Below are 17,069 nucleotides of genomic sequence, written 5' to 3'. Positions count from 1 at the left end.
TATTTATGTGGCCACTTACTTGAATCTTCCTAGCTTGGGGCTAGTACTGCTAAGAGTACTGCTGTGCATATGCTTGTGTATGTCTCCGAGTATTCATGCATAAACAATTCTTAACAATACGTAGCCAGAGCTTAACTGTCTGGCATTTAAGGTATGCTAAGCCCATTTTAAAATGGCCACATCAATTAAGCTTTCCAGAGCAGGGCCTGGGAACTTTCATGGTTCTCATCCTCACAAACTGTTGGTATCATCAAACTCTGCTTGCTGATGCTTTATGAGACTTCTATTTTGCCTTAGAAGGCAGCACTTAATACTCCTAAGTGCAAGTTCTTTTCTCAGCTACTTATAAAGTAGGGCCTTCTACTTTAGTGTACAATGCAATAAGGATTAGATCTCACCATTGACTGTCCTATTTTAAAGAAGACCTAGAAAACTGGACAAAACACTCAAAATAAACTATTTTAACTGTGAATAAAAGCAAAGTATCTAAGAAATGAGAACTTAAGAAAGTTTTTTTTTTTGGAGGGAGGGAGGGAGAGGGAGGGAGAGAGAGGGAGGGAGAGGGAGGGAGGAAGAGAGAGAGCAGGAGCGAGAGCATGCCCACCTAAGAGCACAGTGCGCATGAATGCAAGGGCATGGATTTGAGTACATGGGAAGACGGGAAGGACCTGGAAGAGACTGAGATGAGGAAAATCATGATCAGAACATAGTGTGTAAAAAAAATTTTCCAATTAAAAAAAAAGTAGGGAGATGGGTGAACCTTACCATAGACCCCAAAATGTCAGAATTTGAGAAAATACTTTCAATATGTCCAACCTGTGGCCCATAGCCTCATGCTCCTGAAGACACCTATGAGGTGGCTGAATATGACCAACAGGACACAGCAAACTTACTTACTACATTGAGATGGTTGATTATTTTAGGCTACTTTGTAACAAAGTTGGGTTATAATGTTAAAAGGGCTGCTAGAGCCTCAGGGCCTCTCTGTATAAATGAGAAGCCAGAAATAATCCATGCAACAGGCTGAGGTGGCTCAAGGGGAGAGCAGATTTCAAGAGAAATAAGCTGAGCAAAGAATTAAGGGTGAGTGAGTGTGTGCTTTTGAGGTGGGGGACTGACACTTGAGATTTGGGATACTTAGAAGTTTTGCAATGCTTCCTAAAAACAGAAAGACATAATTTGCATACATCCTAAATTAAAAAATATAAAAAGAACGTACCCTATATAGGCATATACAGAGTAAAGTCTACAAGGATAGAAAAATGCCGACTGTCTATGGGAAGCTCAATTGAAACATACAGAAAGATGTACACAAACATGAGGAATGTAGTGGTCATCTGAAGATATGACAAAGCAGTGTCAACAGTATTTTGGGGAATAAAAGAGACGTCATGATATTATAGAGCTAGTTATATAAGAAGATGTAACACTGGATGTATACAGAATTCAATGGTTTAAATTCATGAAGTAAAAACGGATAGAACTGAAACAGAAAATCAGTTTATAATTATAGGGATCATAACACTTCTTTCATTAACTGTAGCATGAGAGGACACAAAATAATACAGGATAGGAAAAACAAAACAAAACAAAACAAAAAAAAAACCCCAAAACAACCAAAACCAATCTGGGAACCAGAAAGAGACTTTAAAAGAGCACTTCCAATTTAGTCAACTGTTAGCACAACAGATGTACGGTATGTTTCATAAGGGTCTTAATTTACATATAGATAGTGGTGAATGGGGGTAAGCATTACTTCATGTGCTAATCTGTCTTCTGCATATCTTCTATGAAGTTTCTGCTCAAGCCTTTGCCACCCTCTCTTCTTGATTCAGAGTCTCATAGTTCAGCCTCTAACTTGTGATCTTCCTGTTTCGGCTTCCTAAGTGCTGGTCTAACAGTCCTGGGCTAACATATCTACCTTCTGTTTTTCATCTGTGCCTTTTGTTTCCTTACTGTAAGTTTTAAGAGTTCTTGATATTAAACAATCTAGATTAGTACAAGAAATATGTGACTTTCAAAATGTTTTCTCCTGGGCTATAGCTTCTTAAAAGAATTGTTCATTGGCTAAGTTTTAAATTTTGTTGTCCAGTTTATCAACTTATTATTTCACATATGGATTTTGGTTTTGTGCTCAATTCCAGAAATTACCCTTGAAATCTCAATTATTCTGGCTACTGAGGAAAGTCCTAGCATTCATGCTGCCAAAAGATCCCTTTCTTGCTTCTTGAGTGAACTAACGACACTGCTCATGGAGCTCTGCTACAGCAACGTCCCCTTCCAGGGCTCAAGTCTGTAACAGGGGCAAACCAGAGGCGACAAAGGTAAAGTACATTCATGGACTTTGGTTGCCGTCATCTTTAATATGATTTACCATTTACTTTTCCGGGGTCCTTCAGGAGATGTTTTAAAGTCTGCCGGATTCATACCTACGTTCAGTGGGAGAGAGGTGTGCTTTCATCCCCTCATCTCACCCGGAACGAGAACCATAATGCTCTTTTGGATAGGTTTGCTTGGATCTATCTGCTAAATAAGCAAACACAGAGGCATACATAGCCAAAACCAACAGGTACTTAGCTACATTGCAAGGAAAGTAAGAACCTTTTAGGATTCTTTCTGTATCACAGTAATTATAATCTATTCAAATGCAAGACAGCTGGCTCTACATAGTCTATGATTCTGATCCATTTGATTTTCTCTGGTCCACCTAAGATTCCAGTTCACAAATGATTCAAAGGACCAGGGTACCATGTTTTGTTTCTTTGTTTTTATAAGATACGTGGGGTATTGGGGAGAAGGAGAAAAAAAAAAAAAGGAATAACAAGAAAGACATATATAGTTAAATACTTCTCCATAGGGAAGAAAAGGGCCCAAACTGAAAATTATGTATGAGGTATAAGGGTGCACCAGTGGCAGTTTTCATAATATGAGTCCCCAGTTTTTCTTATTTTCAACATGAAGAGGTGAAGGTCTATGTCACTTTCTCTTTACTCTACGCTCTGTGAACTGCTTCACTGATTAAATAGCATAGAAACGCTGCTGTGCCAGTCCGCAAGCCTAGGCTTTAGAAACTGGAAGAAGCTTTCTCTTCTTTTCTCTTAAGACACACTTCTTTTAGCATCCAGCTACCACGCTGTGCATTAGACCAGGCACCTGTGTGAGAGTCAGCATCAAACGCTAGATTTGCCAGTAAAAACACTCCTAGATTATCCCAGCTCTAGCTAGCCATCTCATCTGGCTTATGAGTCTTTCCTGCTGAGGCTCCAGACACAAAGGAGCGGGGTGACAAAGCAACCTGAACCAGTATATTCAAATTTCTGGTGCACAGATCCATGAGTTAACAGTGGCTGTTTTCCATGCCATCATGCTTTTGAGCAGGCCCGACAGAGCATCTTTAAGCTATATGGCAATTATGATGCAATCACATTAGTTTTAAAGCATTCTGAAGTTACGGTGGATTCTAAGAAGAAATCATGATCTGCAAAACTCTGGCAAGGCTGACTGGCAAATAAAATGGGGGTAGGGAGGTATGACAGAACACCACTAATATTTGTCACAATATTAACAGAAGTATCAGAGTTAAGTTTCTAAATTGACTGCTGGTTGAACACTAGTGTTAGATTCATTTTTTTTATGTTCAACACAACATAATGAATGATTAACGCATCTGATACAAATCACTACCTTCATGACACTTAATACTTAGCAGAAGAGAGAGAGCACCTCATCAGGAGCACCGCATATTGCATGATATTAAATGCTGGGGAGAAATGAAACCAGGAGGGAGGTCAGGGAGTGTGGTCAGGGAGTGTTACTGTTAGTGATGACAATGAAAAAGGCCTGCAATTTTAAGTATAAGAGGATCAAAAAGCTACACTGTGGTGAGATTTGTCTGAAGACGTTATAGAAATGGAGGGATAAGCCACATCAATACATAGGAGAGACATAGAGCAAGTATGTATTAAGGCCTGCAGCCCAGTGTAGCTGGGAGATTCTGGAGCAAACAGAACTGTAAAAGATGAGGTATTAAACATAACTAAGAACCAGGCCGGGTAGGAAAATTCTGACAAAAGAAAACCCCCAAAACTATCAGCACTAAGCAAATTCAACAAAAGGGATGCTCTGTCTGCTTTGTTCATGAGGAATAGAGCCCAACTTCCAGGAGACATTCAAAACACATTTACTAGATGAATGAATGGAATCTTGGCCGTGCCACTCAGTTGCTCTCTAGCATGTGACTACATTTTCTCGAGTGTCTGTTCTCACTTTTAAAATTAGAAATAATTACTCCTACCTAGCTCTCGAGAAGGAGTGAAGGACCAAGACTGGGGGATTTCTAGGAAGTGTAAGCTCTTCACATTGTAACTCAAGAAAGTAGCAGTAGCACTTATCATAACAACAGTCTAGCTTGCCCCACCAACTTCAACCTCTAAAATCATCCTCTCCCTTCTGATGTCATGGAACTTGAGCAGGGTTATTTTCCCTTCAGCAGAGTAAACCTAAGCTCTCACAGGCTTTTATTAATGAGTGGCAGTCATGAGCCTGAGAAAAATACTGAGACACTGTTTCACGTAAAGACTCTACACTCTTTCAGAGCAAGCCAGGCTCCCCGCATGCACATTCTTTTTATTTCTTTTAAAATGCAAGAACTCCTAACAGAAACACCTCAGCATGTTATTTTTCCACTTAAACCTACACCAAACTGGTTGAAGAAGAAAAATAAGGAGATATGAAGAACACTCTTGGAATTGGGGAAAATTTTTTCTTTAAAGGTCCAAAACCTAAGGTGACTACCTCAAACTGCTTGAGGAAAAAAAAAAATCTACTTCCAGCTCAGCTTGAATTAGAGACTGCTACAGTTTTCTCACCTGTAAATGGGGGTTTCTTTTGCTTAAGGACTTTGATGCTGGGATAAAAAGGTGGGCATAAAAGCGTGTGGCACATGCTAACCATTTGCTAGGATAGAAGAAGCCCGGAAATATTATGTGGGAATCTGTTCAATGCCAGTTATTAGTCTTTAGAGGTCACACTCGAAAGGAACAAATTCTTAATTCTCGGTTTTTATAGCTTCCCCTTTGGCCTCCTCTGTCCTCTGGGACTAATCTAGCGCTTCTCAGAATAGAATCCTTTGGGATTTTGCAGATGGTACCATAGTGCTCCCTTCCTCCTGCCTCCACAGGCTCGATGCTTTCAAGGACTAGGAAGGATGTGGATGGGAACAGGAGCTAAGACAGCACAAGGTGGAGAGAAGGCGGCAGCCTAGGCGCTAGGGCTGGAAATTTCTCAACAGAATCTCTCAGACTCCAGACTAAGGTCCAAGGCTGGCTGTACTACCCGAGGTGTGTCACCTGACACCTTACAGGTCCTAGGCGTCTAAGGCGCCGGTGCGCGACACCCTGCCGCCCAATGGAGGCGGCAGGAGTACCCGGCCTCGCTTTGCGGCTACCTCAAAAGGACAGCCAGCATCTTTCCTAGTGTGGCCAAGGCCCAGGCCCCGCCGTCCTCACGGAATCGCCTCACCTGACCGGGACTTGCGTCCCCACCGCCGCCCACCTCCAGCCGCGCTCACCTGCGAGCCCAGGCCCGGGCCTTCCATCACACCCCGTACCCGCCCGGCCGCAGCTCCTGCGCAAAGTGGCGGCCGCCGCTCTCGGAGCACGCCTCAGCCGCCTCTCGCCCACTTCCGGCTCGCGCCCCGCCCTCCTCACTGCGCGCATCCTAGAGCTGCCAATCCGCCACGAGAAGCCAATCCCGAACCTCTCTCTCCTGGGGGCGGGACTTTCTCACCTCTAGAGAACTGCCGGTCATCCCCGCCCTCTGTCCCACCCCTCCATGTTCTTTCATTCGCCCCACCCTTGGCACCACTTCAGGTTCCCACTCAGATGCATGTTCAGGCTGTTATTCCAACGTCCTGGAGTGGGTTACCCCAAAGCTAGATATCCTTGTGAAAATCTCTCCCTCACCTCAGTCTTCTCAACTGTGAAATGGAGTCAAGAACAACTTCATGTAAGCGTTTGAAAAATTAATTGAGGAAAAGTCTGCACAGTTCCACAGTAGGGGTTTTGGCCGGAGAAGAGCATCCTGTCTCACGTACTATCTTACAGATATTAGCTGTTAAAATGTCCGCTGCTCTTCAGTCATGTGCTCTTTAGCAAGGCACTTCTATCCTCAGGGCCTAGTTCCTCAAAGAAAGCAGAAGATATAAGCTGCGGTAAAGGCACTTGCCTTTTTTTGTTTTGACCTGAGTTTGTTCTCCAGGATCATGGTGGGGGAAGGAAAAGTCTCAATGTTTTCCACTGATCCTTACACACACAGAGAGAAGCTCGCTCACCCCACCCTCCCACCCCCACACACAAATAAATTAAATAAAATGAGACCAAATAAGTTTTAAGAAAAAAGAAAGCAGAAAATATAAGAGTTCCACAGGGAAGGTAGAGATAAACTGGACAAGCCTCACCTGTCCCTGTCAGTGGAATGCATGGAGGAACTGGCATTTAAGTCTTGCACAGATTGGTGGACTATGAAGCAATAATACTCTTGGTTCTTACTAGTGGGGAGCTCTCTCCTACCTCACCATCCAGAAAACAGTGGTTCTTTCCTGGGCCTGCACGCAGCCCAGTTCTTTGTGATAATTCCTTGATGTGTCTGTTACTGAACCCAGCTTGGTTAGATCTTTAGAAGGTCATTCAGAATAGAATTAATATTGTGCCTCTATATCCTATAAACCATGAAATAAGTGTCTGGAAATAAAGTGCTGGGTAAACCCATGAAAAAAATATTACCCTGAAACAGTCAAAGTATAAGTGTATTATTATTGTCAGTGGCCCTACTTATTGGGTACACCATAGGTTACCCACAAAGCATACACCCTCTGAGGATGGAAAACACATTGTACTTGTGTAGGAACTCCCAGTACCCAGAACAGCACTGAGACCTAGAAACTGTCCACTGTAATTACAGTGAGTCGATGGGTGGATATACGAATGTGTCATCGACTTTTATGATGCTATGCAGAGCAAACTGAATGACAAATAGGATGGGCAAGTGACTTCCTCCAGAGCAAGAGGAAAAGGCAGGTGATTTGGATATCATAGGATGAAGCCTGGCGAGGGTTTCACAGAGGAGAGAACCTTGTAATGTGGTCACTCCCTGATCATTACTTAATCTGATGTCTGTTCCTTGGTTGCTTAGCGTGCATTAGCAACTCTTACCAGTGTTCTGCATACATTGTATCTAATCCGTGGGATGGTTTTAACTGATTCTAGAATCCCCAATCATTTGCTTAATGCTTGGAAGAGAGAGGGTTCAATCTCATTTCTTTATTAGTTAGTGCTTTGGCTGGTGTAGTTTGATTCTTTCGTCTTTAAGGACTTGTTTAAGGTGCTGTGGAACTCGAGGGGGCTTGAAGTCTGCCCTGTGCTTTCCTTTGGATGTCCTAACAAACTGCAAGAGTCTGCACTGGATAAATTCTGACACCTCACTTCTTAGCCAGGCCCCTGAATGCACTCTGCTCATTAGTTTTATCCCTCCGACAAGCTACTCAGGGTTAAGATAAGCGTATCTGTGTCTAATTCCTCTATGGAGCAAGTCTCCAGTGATGTGAAGGGCTGTCTCACCTGTCTCTCACCTTTGACAATACTTTTGTAGACATGCCCCCAGTAGATGAGCATGTGTGTGAGCTCCTGAAGCTGCCTGGGCTTGACTCACAGCTTCAGCCTTTAGTGATTTTTGTGATCTTTTTTTTGCTATGTCTTTGTCCTTTAATTCTCTCATCTGTAAATGGGACACCAAATGATACTCGTGGTACCGTTGAAAGAATTAAACGAATCAATGTGTGTGAAGTGTTTAGAGGACAGCTTGGTACACTCTAGCCTTTGTAAATGGGTTATTTAGTATCGTTGTAATTGTCACGCTCCTTCTCGGGGACTGGGAGAGCATTGAATGGGACCAGCTGGGTGCTGTTGTGTGAAAGGGACAGGATAGAGATTCAGCAAGCCTGGCTTCTAGTTTACACTCTCTGTGTGTATTAGATTTCCAGGGTTGCCATAAAAAAAAAAAAAAGCAGTGCTGACTGAATGGCCAAAGGGCTGGTAAATTATTTTCATATAGAGCTGAATGCTGGAAGCCTAAGGCTCAAGGACTTAGCAGGCTTGGTTTCTTCTGAGGCTAGTCTCCTTAGCTTGCAGATGGTCTTGTTCTCCATGTGCCTTCTCAGCTCTCCGCTGCAGGTCCCTATTCTTAATTCCTTCTCCTTGTATGGACAGGAGTCAAACTGGATTAGAGCCCACTCTGACTTTATTTTACCATTATTTCCTTATATAAGGAACCCTATGGACAAGTACAGTTATGAAGAGGGAGAGGCAGGGTATTCGTCTGCCCACAGCACTGTATGATTCTGAACAAACCACTTCCCCTTTTGTAGGTGTCCTCATATGTAAATCTGTATGGAAGTAGAAAATGAAAGCCCTCTTTTTTATGGTTCCTCTTAGCTTTGATCACGTAGCTTTCTAAGATTAAGCCTTTTCTTTCTCTAACATACTTACATAGGTGGGACTATCCTCACCCTACAAGCACAGATTAATTTTCTCTTACGTACCAGACCCTGCTCAGCATTGGGAGAGCATCTGAGCAAGAAAGAGGCCTGTTCTCTTGATTCCCATGGCTTACTGTCCAGCACCAAGAGAAAGGCTCTATAACTAACTCACCATGCTCATCTTTAAAGTCAGCCTTCTAGTTCTTGCAGAGGTCATTATCTTTCTTCATGGCTGTGGGCTATCTCTGAGCATCCATTTTTATTTCCCCTCCACCATGCTCTGTACATCTGGCAAACGGTGAAGCCGAACAAGAAATGCCCAAATATACAAAAAAGTAACCAACCACAGTGTAAAAACTCGTCTGTAAGGATGGTGTCAAAGGTGGCCCAGGTCTTCAAATCACACTAAGTGCTTTTATCACAATGTTGAGAAATTGTTTGATTTGAGTATTTCGTATTAGGATATCTTAATGTCTGCGGTCACAGTATGGGTGATGACTGGCTTTGTTCTGCTTAAACTTTCGATTCTGGGCTTATTTATTGCTCCTTCTGGCAAGGCCACGGGCATGTTTTGAAGCAGAGGGCTGTGATGGTTATCATAGTGACAGCAAAACGTCCCTTTGGGATGTCAAAACAAAGCAAACAGTGATAACAATAAGAAACAACAAAGCCCACACATTCATCTGTGCACAGCTCCTCACAGGCACAGGTAGAAAATGCCAAGGCTCTGTGCGGCAGGCTGGAGGTTCGGTAGGGAGGAGTGCTTGCTAAGTCAAGTGTTGGCTGAGATCCCGATTTGTGCCAGGTATAGGCTAAGACACTTTTAGAGGTTAAATGCAGTGGACATAGTCACTGCTCTTCTGGTGGCAATAGATGAAGAGAGGCGGAGGTGACACATGCTAAAGGGATAAAGTTCCAAGAGGCCACAGGGACCCACTTCTCCTGGGAGGCAGGCTGTGATGGAGAGTTGCCTTCAGACAGTCATGGAGCCTGCTAGGATGTGTTGCTTAATCCTCTGTCTTCTGCCTGTGGACAAGTCTTACTCATGAAAAAGTTGAAAACCTTTTATTTCATTTGTGAAACGTCAAGATCTAGTCGTGAGATGGGAGCTAGTTTAAACAACACCATGAATGCGTGTGGGGTGGTGGACTGTGAGAAGAAGCCTGGTAAGGGTTGAGCTCGGTTGGAAGTCCCAGGGACCCAAAAGGACAGCAGGAGCTTCACCTGCTCCCAGTACCAGGTCCCTGTCACACAGCCGAAGAAGCAGTTGTGAGCATCGGTCAAGTAGGATCATTGCCCCCAAGTTCCTCCATGTATAGATGAGGCATCCCTAACATCTCAGACCAAGCGAACAGGAAGTACCCACTGTCAGACCTCAGCCCACTCCTAAAACTGTATATAATATCCTATCCAGAAGGAATAAAGGTGTGTGAGAATTACTCTATTGCCTTACTCTGTTATCTGTCATATAAAGGCTGTAACACTTCCCAGGAAGAGAACTCTTTCTCCACTAGAAGCTCCCCTGCGCTTTGCTTGCTAACCGGTGGTTGCTCCTCCCCCTCCCTGAACCTGCTCTCTTTTCTTAGTTTGAATGCTCCCACTGAGTCGGGGCAGAGACCTTCACAGATAGCATCTGGTGCACAGACCTGCAAATGCGTGCTGAGTTTACGAGCCCATGTGTGTTTTATATTTTGTGTGCTAAATTAACCAGAACCATATACGTGTGTAATCGTTAGTGTGTGGGGGATATGTGTGGTTGTGTGTGCACTCATGCAAGTGTCTATGTGTCTGGGTCTATCTGTGACACAGAGAGTACTGGGAGGAGAATGACAGACACAGGGTATTCTGCTATGGGCGTTAAATCTACCTTGACTGATGGAGCTGTGGCACGAATCCCATCTCTATCTAAGCACATGGTCATCGCTGAGCATGGTTTGCATACTCAGCTTCTCAGTTCAGGTGCTTCTCAAGGACACTTAAATATCCTCTCCTTGGGAGTGACCTTCCCAGATTCATAGGCCAGGCTAGGATGCCCCATTAAGTATGCTAGTAGCACCGTCTAATGCTTCCGTCACAGCCTCAATAGAACATGAGGGCTACATTACATTCACATTTAGAACATCTACCTTTCTTACCCATGGTGAGCAGTTTTGTGAGCACAGAGCCTTACTTGTCTCAATATAAACTTATTCCCAACACATGACACAGTACAGAGCCCATGGCAACGGCTCACCTTTCAGTTGTTGCGTGCAAAAATAGACACCAGTCATTTTTGTTTATATCTCTGGCAGCTGGCACAACTCCCAAGCGCTCAAAACATTGATCTGCATCAAAGAATCCCATCTCGGGCTCTACAGTTTGCAAACCACATCACCCCCAGGTTGCCACTTCGGTTTAGGCTATAGGACAAGCAGAGCAGGGATCAGTACCTCCCCCATGGCCTCAGAGTTATGTACCTCAGTGAGATGATCAGTTACACAAGAGCATCCAGCAATACGGTATCAACGAGTTAAGACCAAGAATACCCAAATGATGAGGGCAGCAGCATTTCCTACTTGTAGCATTGGCCTCACAGTTGTCAGGGAGAATTAAGGCCGGAATCCAGGAGTTAGCTCCAAGCTCAGAGCCTTTCAAAACTTTATCCAGTGCTTCCAGTGGCTGCTCAAGCTCACAGCTGCTCTGGAGAATCAAGCTTCACTCTAGAAAGGCCCTACCGCTCTAACTTTCTACGTGCTAATCAGTCAAGTGGCAATAGTAACGGCCACCACTTCACAGAAGACAAAACAAAAACAAGGTGTGTCCTCTTAGCTCCGTGGTTCTCAAGCTTCCTAATTCTGGGACCCTTTTAAACAGTTCCTCACATTGTAGTGACCCCCCCCCCCCACCATAAAATTATTTTCGTTGCTACTTCATAACATAAGTTTGCTATTATTAGGAATCATAATTTAAGTATCTGTGTTTTCTGGTGGTCTCAGGTGACCCCTGTGGAAGGCTCTTTCAACCCCGAAAGGGGTTACAACCCACAGGTCAAGAACTGCTGTCCTAGGACATAAGGAGAGCTCTGACTTTAGAGCATTTCATGGGCCCATGGCCTCCTGCTTCCCTGTCACTGAGTCGATGCCCTTTTATTCAGAATCTTTAGAGAGGGAGAAGCCATTATTGATAGTAGTTATTTATTCAGTGGTTTACGGGTTCTCTGGTTACTTACCTGTCCTGTTCATGCAACTGTGCTAGAGTGTCTTGTTTCTGCCAGGGTCTCCAAGGATTTTAAGTAGGAACAGTTTACAGAAGAGGGAACCTACAGTACATGCAATACCAATCACTGAAAGTCATTAACCCCCAAAACCTAAACACCTTCAGGATCATTTATCAATGTTCTAGGCCACCAGAGAAAAATACTACAATGAGTGACTTAGAACATATAATCATCACCTTGATGTTCTATAGGCTAAAGACCCTAACTTAGAGTATGAACGGGGCTGTGGTCTCTCTGAAGCTCTAGCCCCTTGCATTTGTTCATGTCTGTGGTCATGATCAAGTCCTGCATGCTATGTAGGTGTATCCTTTCAACTTCTGCTTCTCCTATGCCATTCGCCCCATTTTTCTGTCTCTGCACTGTTCTCTCCTTTTGGTAAAGGTAGCAGTCCCTGGTTTAGGTCCCACCCTTGCCCAATGCAAACTCTATTTGGATTATTTCTATAAAATCCTATTTTCAAATACCGTCATATTCACAGGTACCAGGACTTAAGACTTGAACATCTGTTTCTGGAGGGCCGAATTCAACCCACAGCAGAAAGTCAGGGAAGGAAGTGAGATCTCTCCCGATTTCTGTCTATCTGAGAAATTTGATATTGGAGTAGTGAGAAGTGAGCTAGAAACCAGTCTGAGATGAGAAGTACCTTCTAGAGAATGAGGCCAATGTGGTAACAGGGACTTGGATACTGTGGTGATCTGTATATGCTTGGCCCAGGGAATGGCACTATTAGGAGGTATTGCTGGAGTAGGTGTGTCACTCTGGGGGTGGGCATTGAGACCCTCCTCCTAGGCAGCGGGAAGCCAATCTTCTCCTGTCTGCCTTTAGATCAAGATGTAGAACTCTCAGCTCCCCCAGCCCCATATCTGCCTGGATGCTGCCATGCTCCCCACTTCCTGATCTTGGGCTGAACGTCTGAACCTGTAAGCCAGCCATAATTAAATGTTGTCCTTTATAAGAGTTGCCTTGGTCATGGTGTCTCTTCACAGCAGTGGAAACCCTAACTAAGACACACACCCAAGAGACAGTAAAGGACACTGGGATCAGAAAATTAGGAGGAAATGGATTCTCCTATCTTGGCCAAGTATGTACAATGTGAGTCACAAGGATCCAGAGTCAACTTCTCACAGCATCTAGGAGAGTAGAAAAATAATAAATATTCAGAGGGAAGAGAGCAAGATGGAGACAGGAAGAACAAATGAAAGGGAGGGGGAAGACAAAGACTGAGAGGGATCTGGGGGTCACTGGGGCCTGGATGACTGTCACCTCTGCCCTACAGCACAGCACAGCACTCTGCAGAGTGCTCGCCTCACTGTATTATAACTGTCTGTCACTGCCTCCAGTCAGAGACGAGGAGAGCCTAGGTCTCAATAAATGTTTGCTCAGCGAAAGGGGTAAAACTTGGCAGGAACTACCCTCAAGACATGGTTGGGGAGGAAGGTATATACACTGGAAGTTAGCCTACAGCTCACCATTCAGCTAGCCACAGGACTAATCTGAAGAGGTGCTTGTCCCTAAAAGTTGAGTAAGGAGAAGAGTGTTTCACCTTCCCTTTTTGCCTCAGGGAGCTGCAAGCTTCTAGTGGAAGCCCATTGTACAGGTGTTATCACCAGGCATATGAGGAACTCAGCTGTCTGGAAGCTTCATATAACACAAGCACGAAGAGCTCACAGAGCTAGTTATGTCCCCAGGGTAGAGCAGTTCAGAACGGAGAAAGATACTATGTCACTGGGTGACCTGAATGGAGGACATTAGAGGCCAGTCCAGTTGTGATCAGAGCTGAGCCACTTCACAGATCCATAGAGTGTCTTTTCCTAGCTCAGTTTCCTTCTCCATTAGAGATGCAAAAATTAAACCTGGTGAAGGAGTTGTGTTGGGCAGAGGAAAAAGCATTGGGCAAGATCCTCAATGTCCTTCAGATATACACCAGACATCAGTAGCACAGGACCTCAGGCAAGACACTCAGTCTCTGGTTTTAAATTTCTTTCCTGCAAAATGGATCTGTGGACACAGCACACCCAAGTGTATCATGGGAAATCTTCCTGTGTTGCTCATCTTATGGGACAGACAAGCAAAAAGAAAATTATCAGCTCCAAGGCCAAGACGGTTTGATCCCAGCTCCAAACACCCATGGGAGATAGTCCTCCAGTGAAGGACAAGCTGGAGTCCTGCATCTGAAAGAGATAGACACCTCCATGATGCTGCTTTGTGCAGAATCTGGGGTGAGGGACCCATGAGCGAGGCAGAAGGAAGTGCTCAGGGAACACCTCCAGAAGCCTGACCATTCTGTCCTCACTTCCTTCAGGTAGATCACTATCCTATGACGAAGAATATGGAAATTGGAAAAATATTCCCAAATAAGCAGAATTACCCTAACTGTATAAAAATGGATTCTTTTAAGCAATAAACATGAAACTAATTTTAAGCAATAAACATGAAACTAAGAATTTTGGGAAGTCCTGGGGGTAGATTAGAACAGTTACAGATACATAGATGTTTACAGAAATCATCAATACAAAATTAATCATTTTTTAACCAATGGGTAATGTTTATTTACAGATTTATTTATTTCTTGTCTATTTTATTTTGGGGAGTCAGTTTGCCAGCTGGGAGTGACTCAGAATCATAAACCAGACTTACAAGGATATAACTTCAGGGAATGGGGTAGGCAGAACATAGGAAGTAATTTAAGGGCAAATGTGATACCTCAATGGGCAGTCCCTCCTGCCAAGGGTAAAGGCTGGAATTCTATCCCTCAAAAACATGTGGTGGGAGGAAAGAACTGACTCCTGCAAATTATTCTCTGATTTTTCAAATGTGTGTTGTGGCATGGCTCCTACATTCAATCAATTAGTCAATCAAGAAATGTTAAAAAAAAATCTTAAAAAAGAAATAATTTCATATCTATATGACCATTAAAAGTTCTGTACCCAAAATTTACAAAATGGTTTAGTAGATAAAGGAGCTTGCTGTATAAGGCAGATGATCTGAGTTCAATTCCCTGAGTTCATGTAAAAGAGAAAGCAACTCCACAAAGCTGCACTGTGGCCTTTACATAGGCTCTGCAGCACCCAAACACACACACACACACACACACACACACACACACACACACACACACACACACACATACACACACACACACACGCACACATGCACACACAGGCACACATGCATGAATGCGTGCTCTCCTGCTCACTAATAATAAATTTAAAAACATGTGCTAGAAGTCCTGTACTCTATGTGCTGTATGCATCAGGGTTTTTTTACTCTGTCACACCCAGTAGGAGCTGCCATAGTTATCTCCAGAACATCCACATTAATGTGTGTACACTCTCTACCGTCCATCTTTTCCGTTATATTAAGCAGAACTCGATATCACTTTCGGTTCTGTTTGTCTTCAAGGGGCCGTGAAAATTTTCAGTGAAGCTTCTGTTTTACAGCGAAGCCTACTGACAATTGAAGGAATGATGTCACCACCCCTTTCCAGTCTTCCTGGTTAAACATCTTCAGTCGTCTCAACCACCCTTCAGTTGTTATGGAGACGAAGTGACAGGGACTGCTGATCTAGGAGACAGATGGAGCTAGCTCTTCACCGGGGACTCTTGCCCAGGAGCTGGGTTCCCTCAGCCAAGTCACGGGTCTGCTCCTATTTTGTGAGAGTTTTTAGAAGCCCAAATGAAAGAACCATATGGCATGGTATGATACTTGGGGATGAGTGCTTTGGGTGATTGGTGGCACCAGAATCATGATTGAATTAAATATGTTAGTTGAAATTACTTCTTTTTCTGGAGGCTTCTATATAAAAAAAAGAACATTATTGAAATTTCCGTGAATTAAAAAACAGTTGGGGCGATGTGACCTGGCCAGGATGAATGACAAGAACACTAGACTCACAGTGAGAAAGTATAAGTCTTGGAGCCCAAAGGAGTCTGTGAAGTGACAGGGCCTCCCTCCTTCCAGGTGATGGCTTTGTAGGGACAAACTATGTGGTATCTGTGGTTTGCAAAATGAACACTCCTCTTACTCCCAGTTACCTTGGGTTTCCCCACATTCATATCATATTTTGAATTATAGACACATGTGTACTCCACAGGAGAGAGGAATACACTCGTGCATGTGATTACTAACCTAGTGTTACATACTGTGACTAATTAGATTGTTGTGAATTAATCTTCTCCCAGCCCTACTGCCCCAAAGCTGAGCATAAGGTTGATACCAGCAGAACTAAGTTAAGTCAGACTTTTCAGAATTGCCTAAACATCAACAGAATGAGAAAAAGAGAAAGAGGTGATAACTGGAGAAGCATAGACTTCGAAAGTCGCAGAAACATTGCTTATCACCTGACCAGCCCTCAAATGATAGATTGCCTTAGCTCCCTCCTTTCCCCCCAACACAACCTGTCACCTAGACAGTAGATGGAAGACAGGCTTCTAGGACGTGAATCCACTTTTTCTTGCATTGCCAACTTTATGAATAAAGCATAAAAGATTCAATTTCTATCTTGGCTCCTTGGCATCTGAGTGACGGGCAGCAGTGAACTTGGGCACTCTAGTTACATGATTGCAATTTGTCAATGTGTCTATTTCTTCCTAAAGACAGTAAGTCACAGTGTTGGGGAAGTGTTGATTCTGTCTATCAGCTCTCCCCGTCCATGAAAACGGGCTCTCCATTCATCCTCAGTGGTTTCAGGGGACTGCCATTCACACTCAGTACATGTTTGTTGTGAGCACTGGGCCCAGTCCAGGAGCCAGGCCTGACCAGTGAGGATTCACTATGCCTTTGTGGTCAAAGCAAACCCATTCAGAGTCCTACCACTCAACTAACTCTAAAAGCTCTTGGACAGGCAAGTTTATTTCTTTTGAATTATGAATTTTGAGAATACAAGCTCCGAAAAAAATTTGATTTAGCTAGTATATTTTGCAGGCCTAAATACTATAGTTGAGGGAGGCATCATCATGTCAACATAGACCTCTTTAGATAGTTTCAACTCAGTGAACTTAACAGAGGTAAGTGGTTACACGGCATTAGAAGGCCTGAGAGGAAAACCAGGGCTGGGTTGATGTCAAGCTTAGTAATTGCTGAGGAAGCCGCCATCCGTAAGGCTGGGAGATGGAAGACTGGAAGCCATGTTGACAGATCTTAGCCTGAGGAGTGAAAGCCTGGGCTGAACTTTCAGACATAAGAGTTTTCCCAGAGGCACCAGTGCTGAGACTGCAGTGAGCACTGCAAACTGTGGGAGAAATGCTGAGGTTCTGAGGAGGTAGCTTTACATGAAAATGC

At 43.8% G+C, this 17,069-nt stretch overlaps 1 protein-coding gene across 4 annotated transcripts in view; it reads right to left on the bottom strand.

Moving 5' to 3' along the window:
• Zdhhc13 (zDHHC palmitoyltransferase 13) overlaps positions 1-5,685 on the bottom strand; it is a 38,580-nt gene extending 32,895 nt beyond the window's left edge. For 3 of the 4 annotated variants that reach the window (XM_087576363.1, XM_087576352.1, XM_087576371.1), the window contains exon 1: positions 5,570-5,675. Coding sequence is in view for 1 of the 4 variants with exons in the window: in NM_001395115.1 (NP_001382044.1) it covers positions 5,570-5,596 (27 nt within the window). In the remaining 3 variants the exon portion in view is untranslated. 4 annotated transcript variants of the gene reach the window in all.
• Positions 5,686-17,069: the final 11,384 nt, after the last annotated feature.

The sequence above is a fragment of the Rattus norvegicus genome, chromosome 1, assembly GCF_021556685.1.
Source record: "Rattus norvegicus strain SHRSP/BbbUtx chromosome 1, alternate assembly SHRSP_T2T, whole genome shotgun sequence".
Taxonomy (NCBI): Eukaryota; Metazoa; Chordata; class Mammalia; order Rodentia; family Muridae; genus Rattus; species Rattus norvegicus.
Note: the sequence above shows the minus strand (reverse complement) of the source record. Positions and strands in the feature narration are given on the sequence as shown.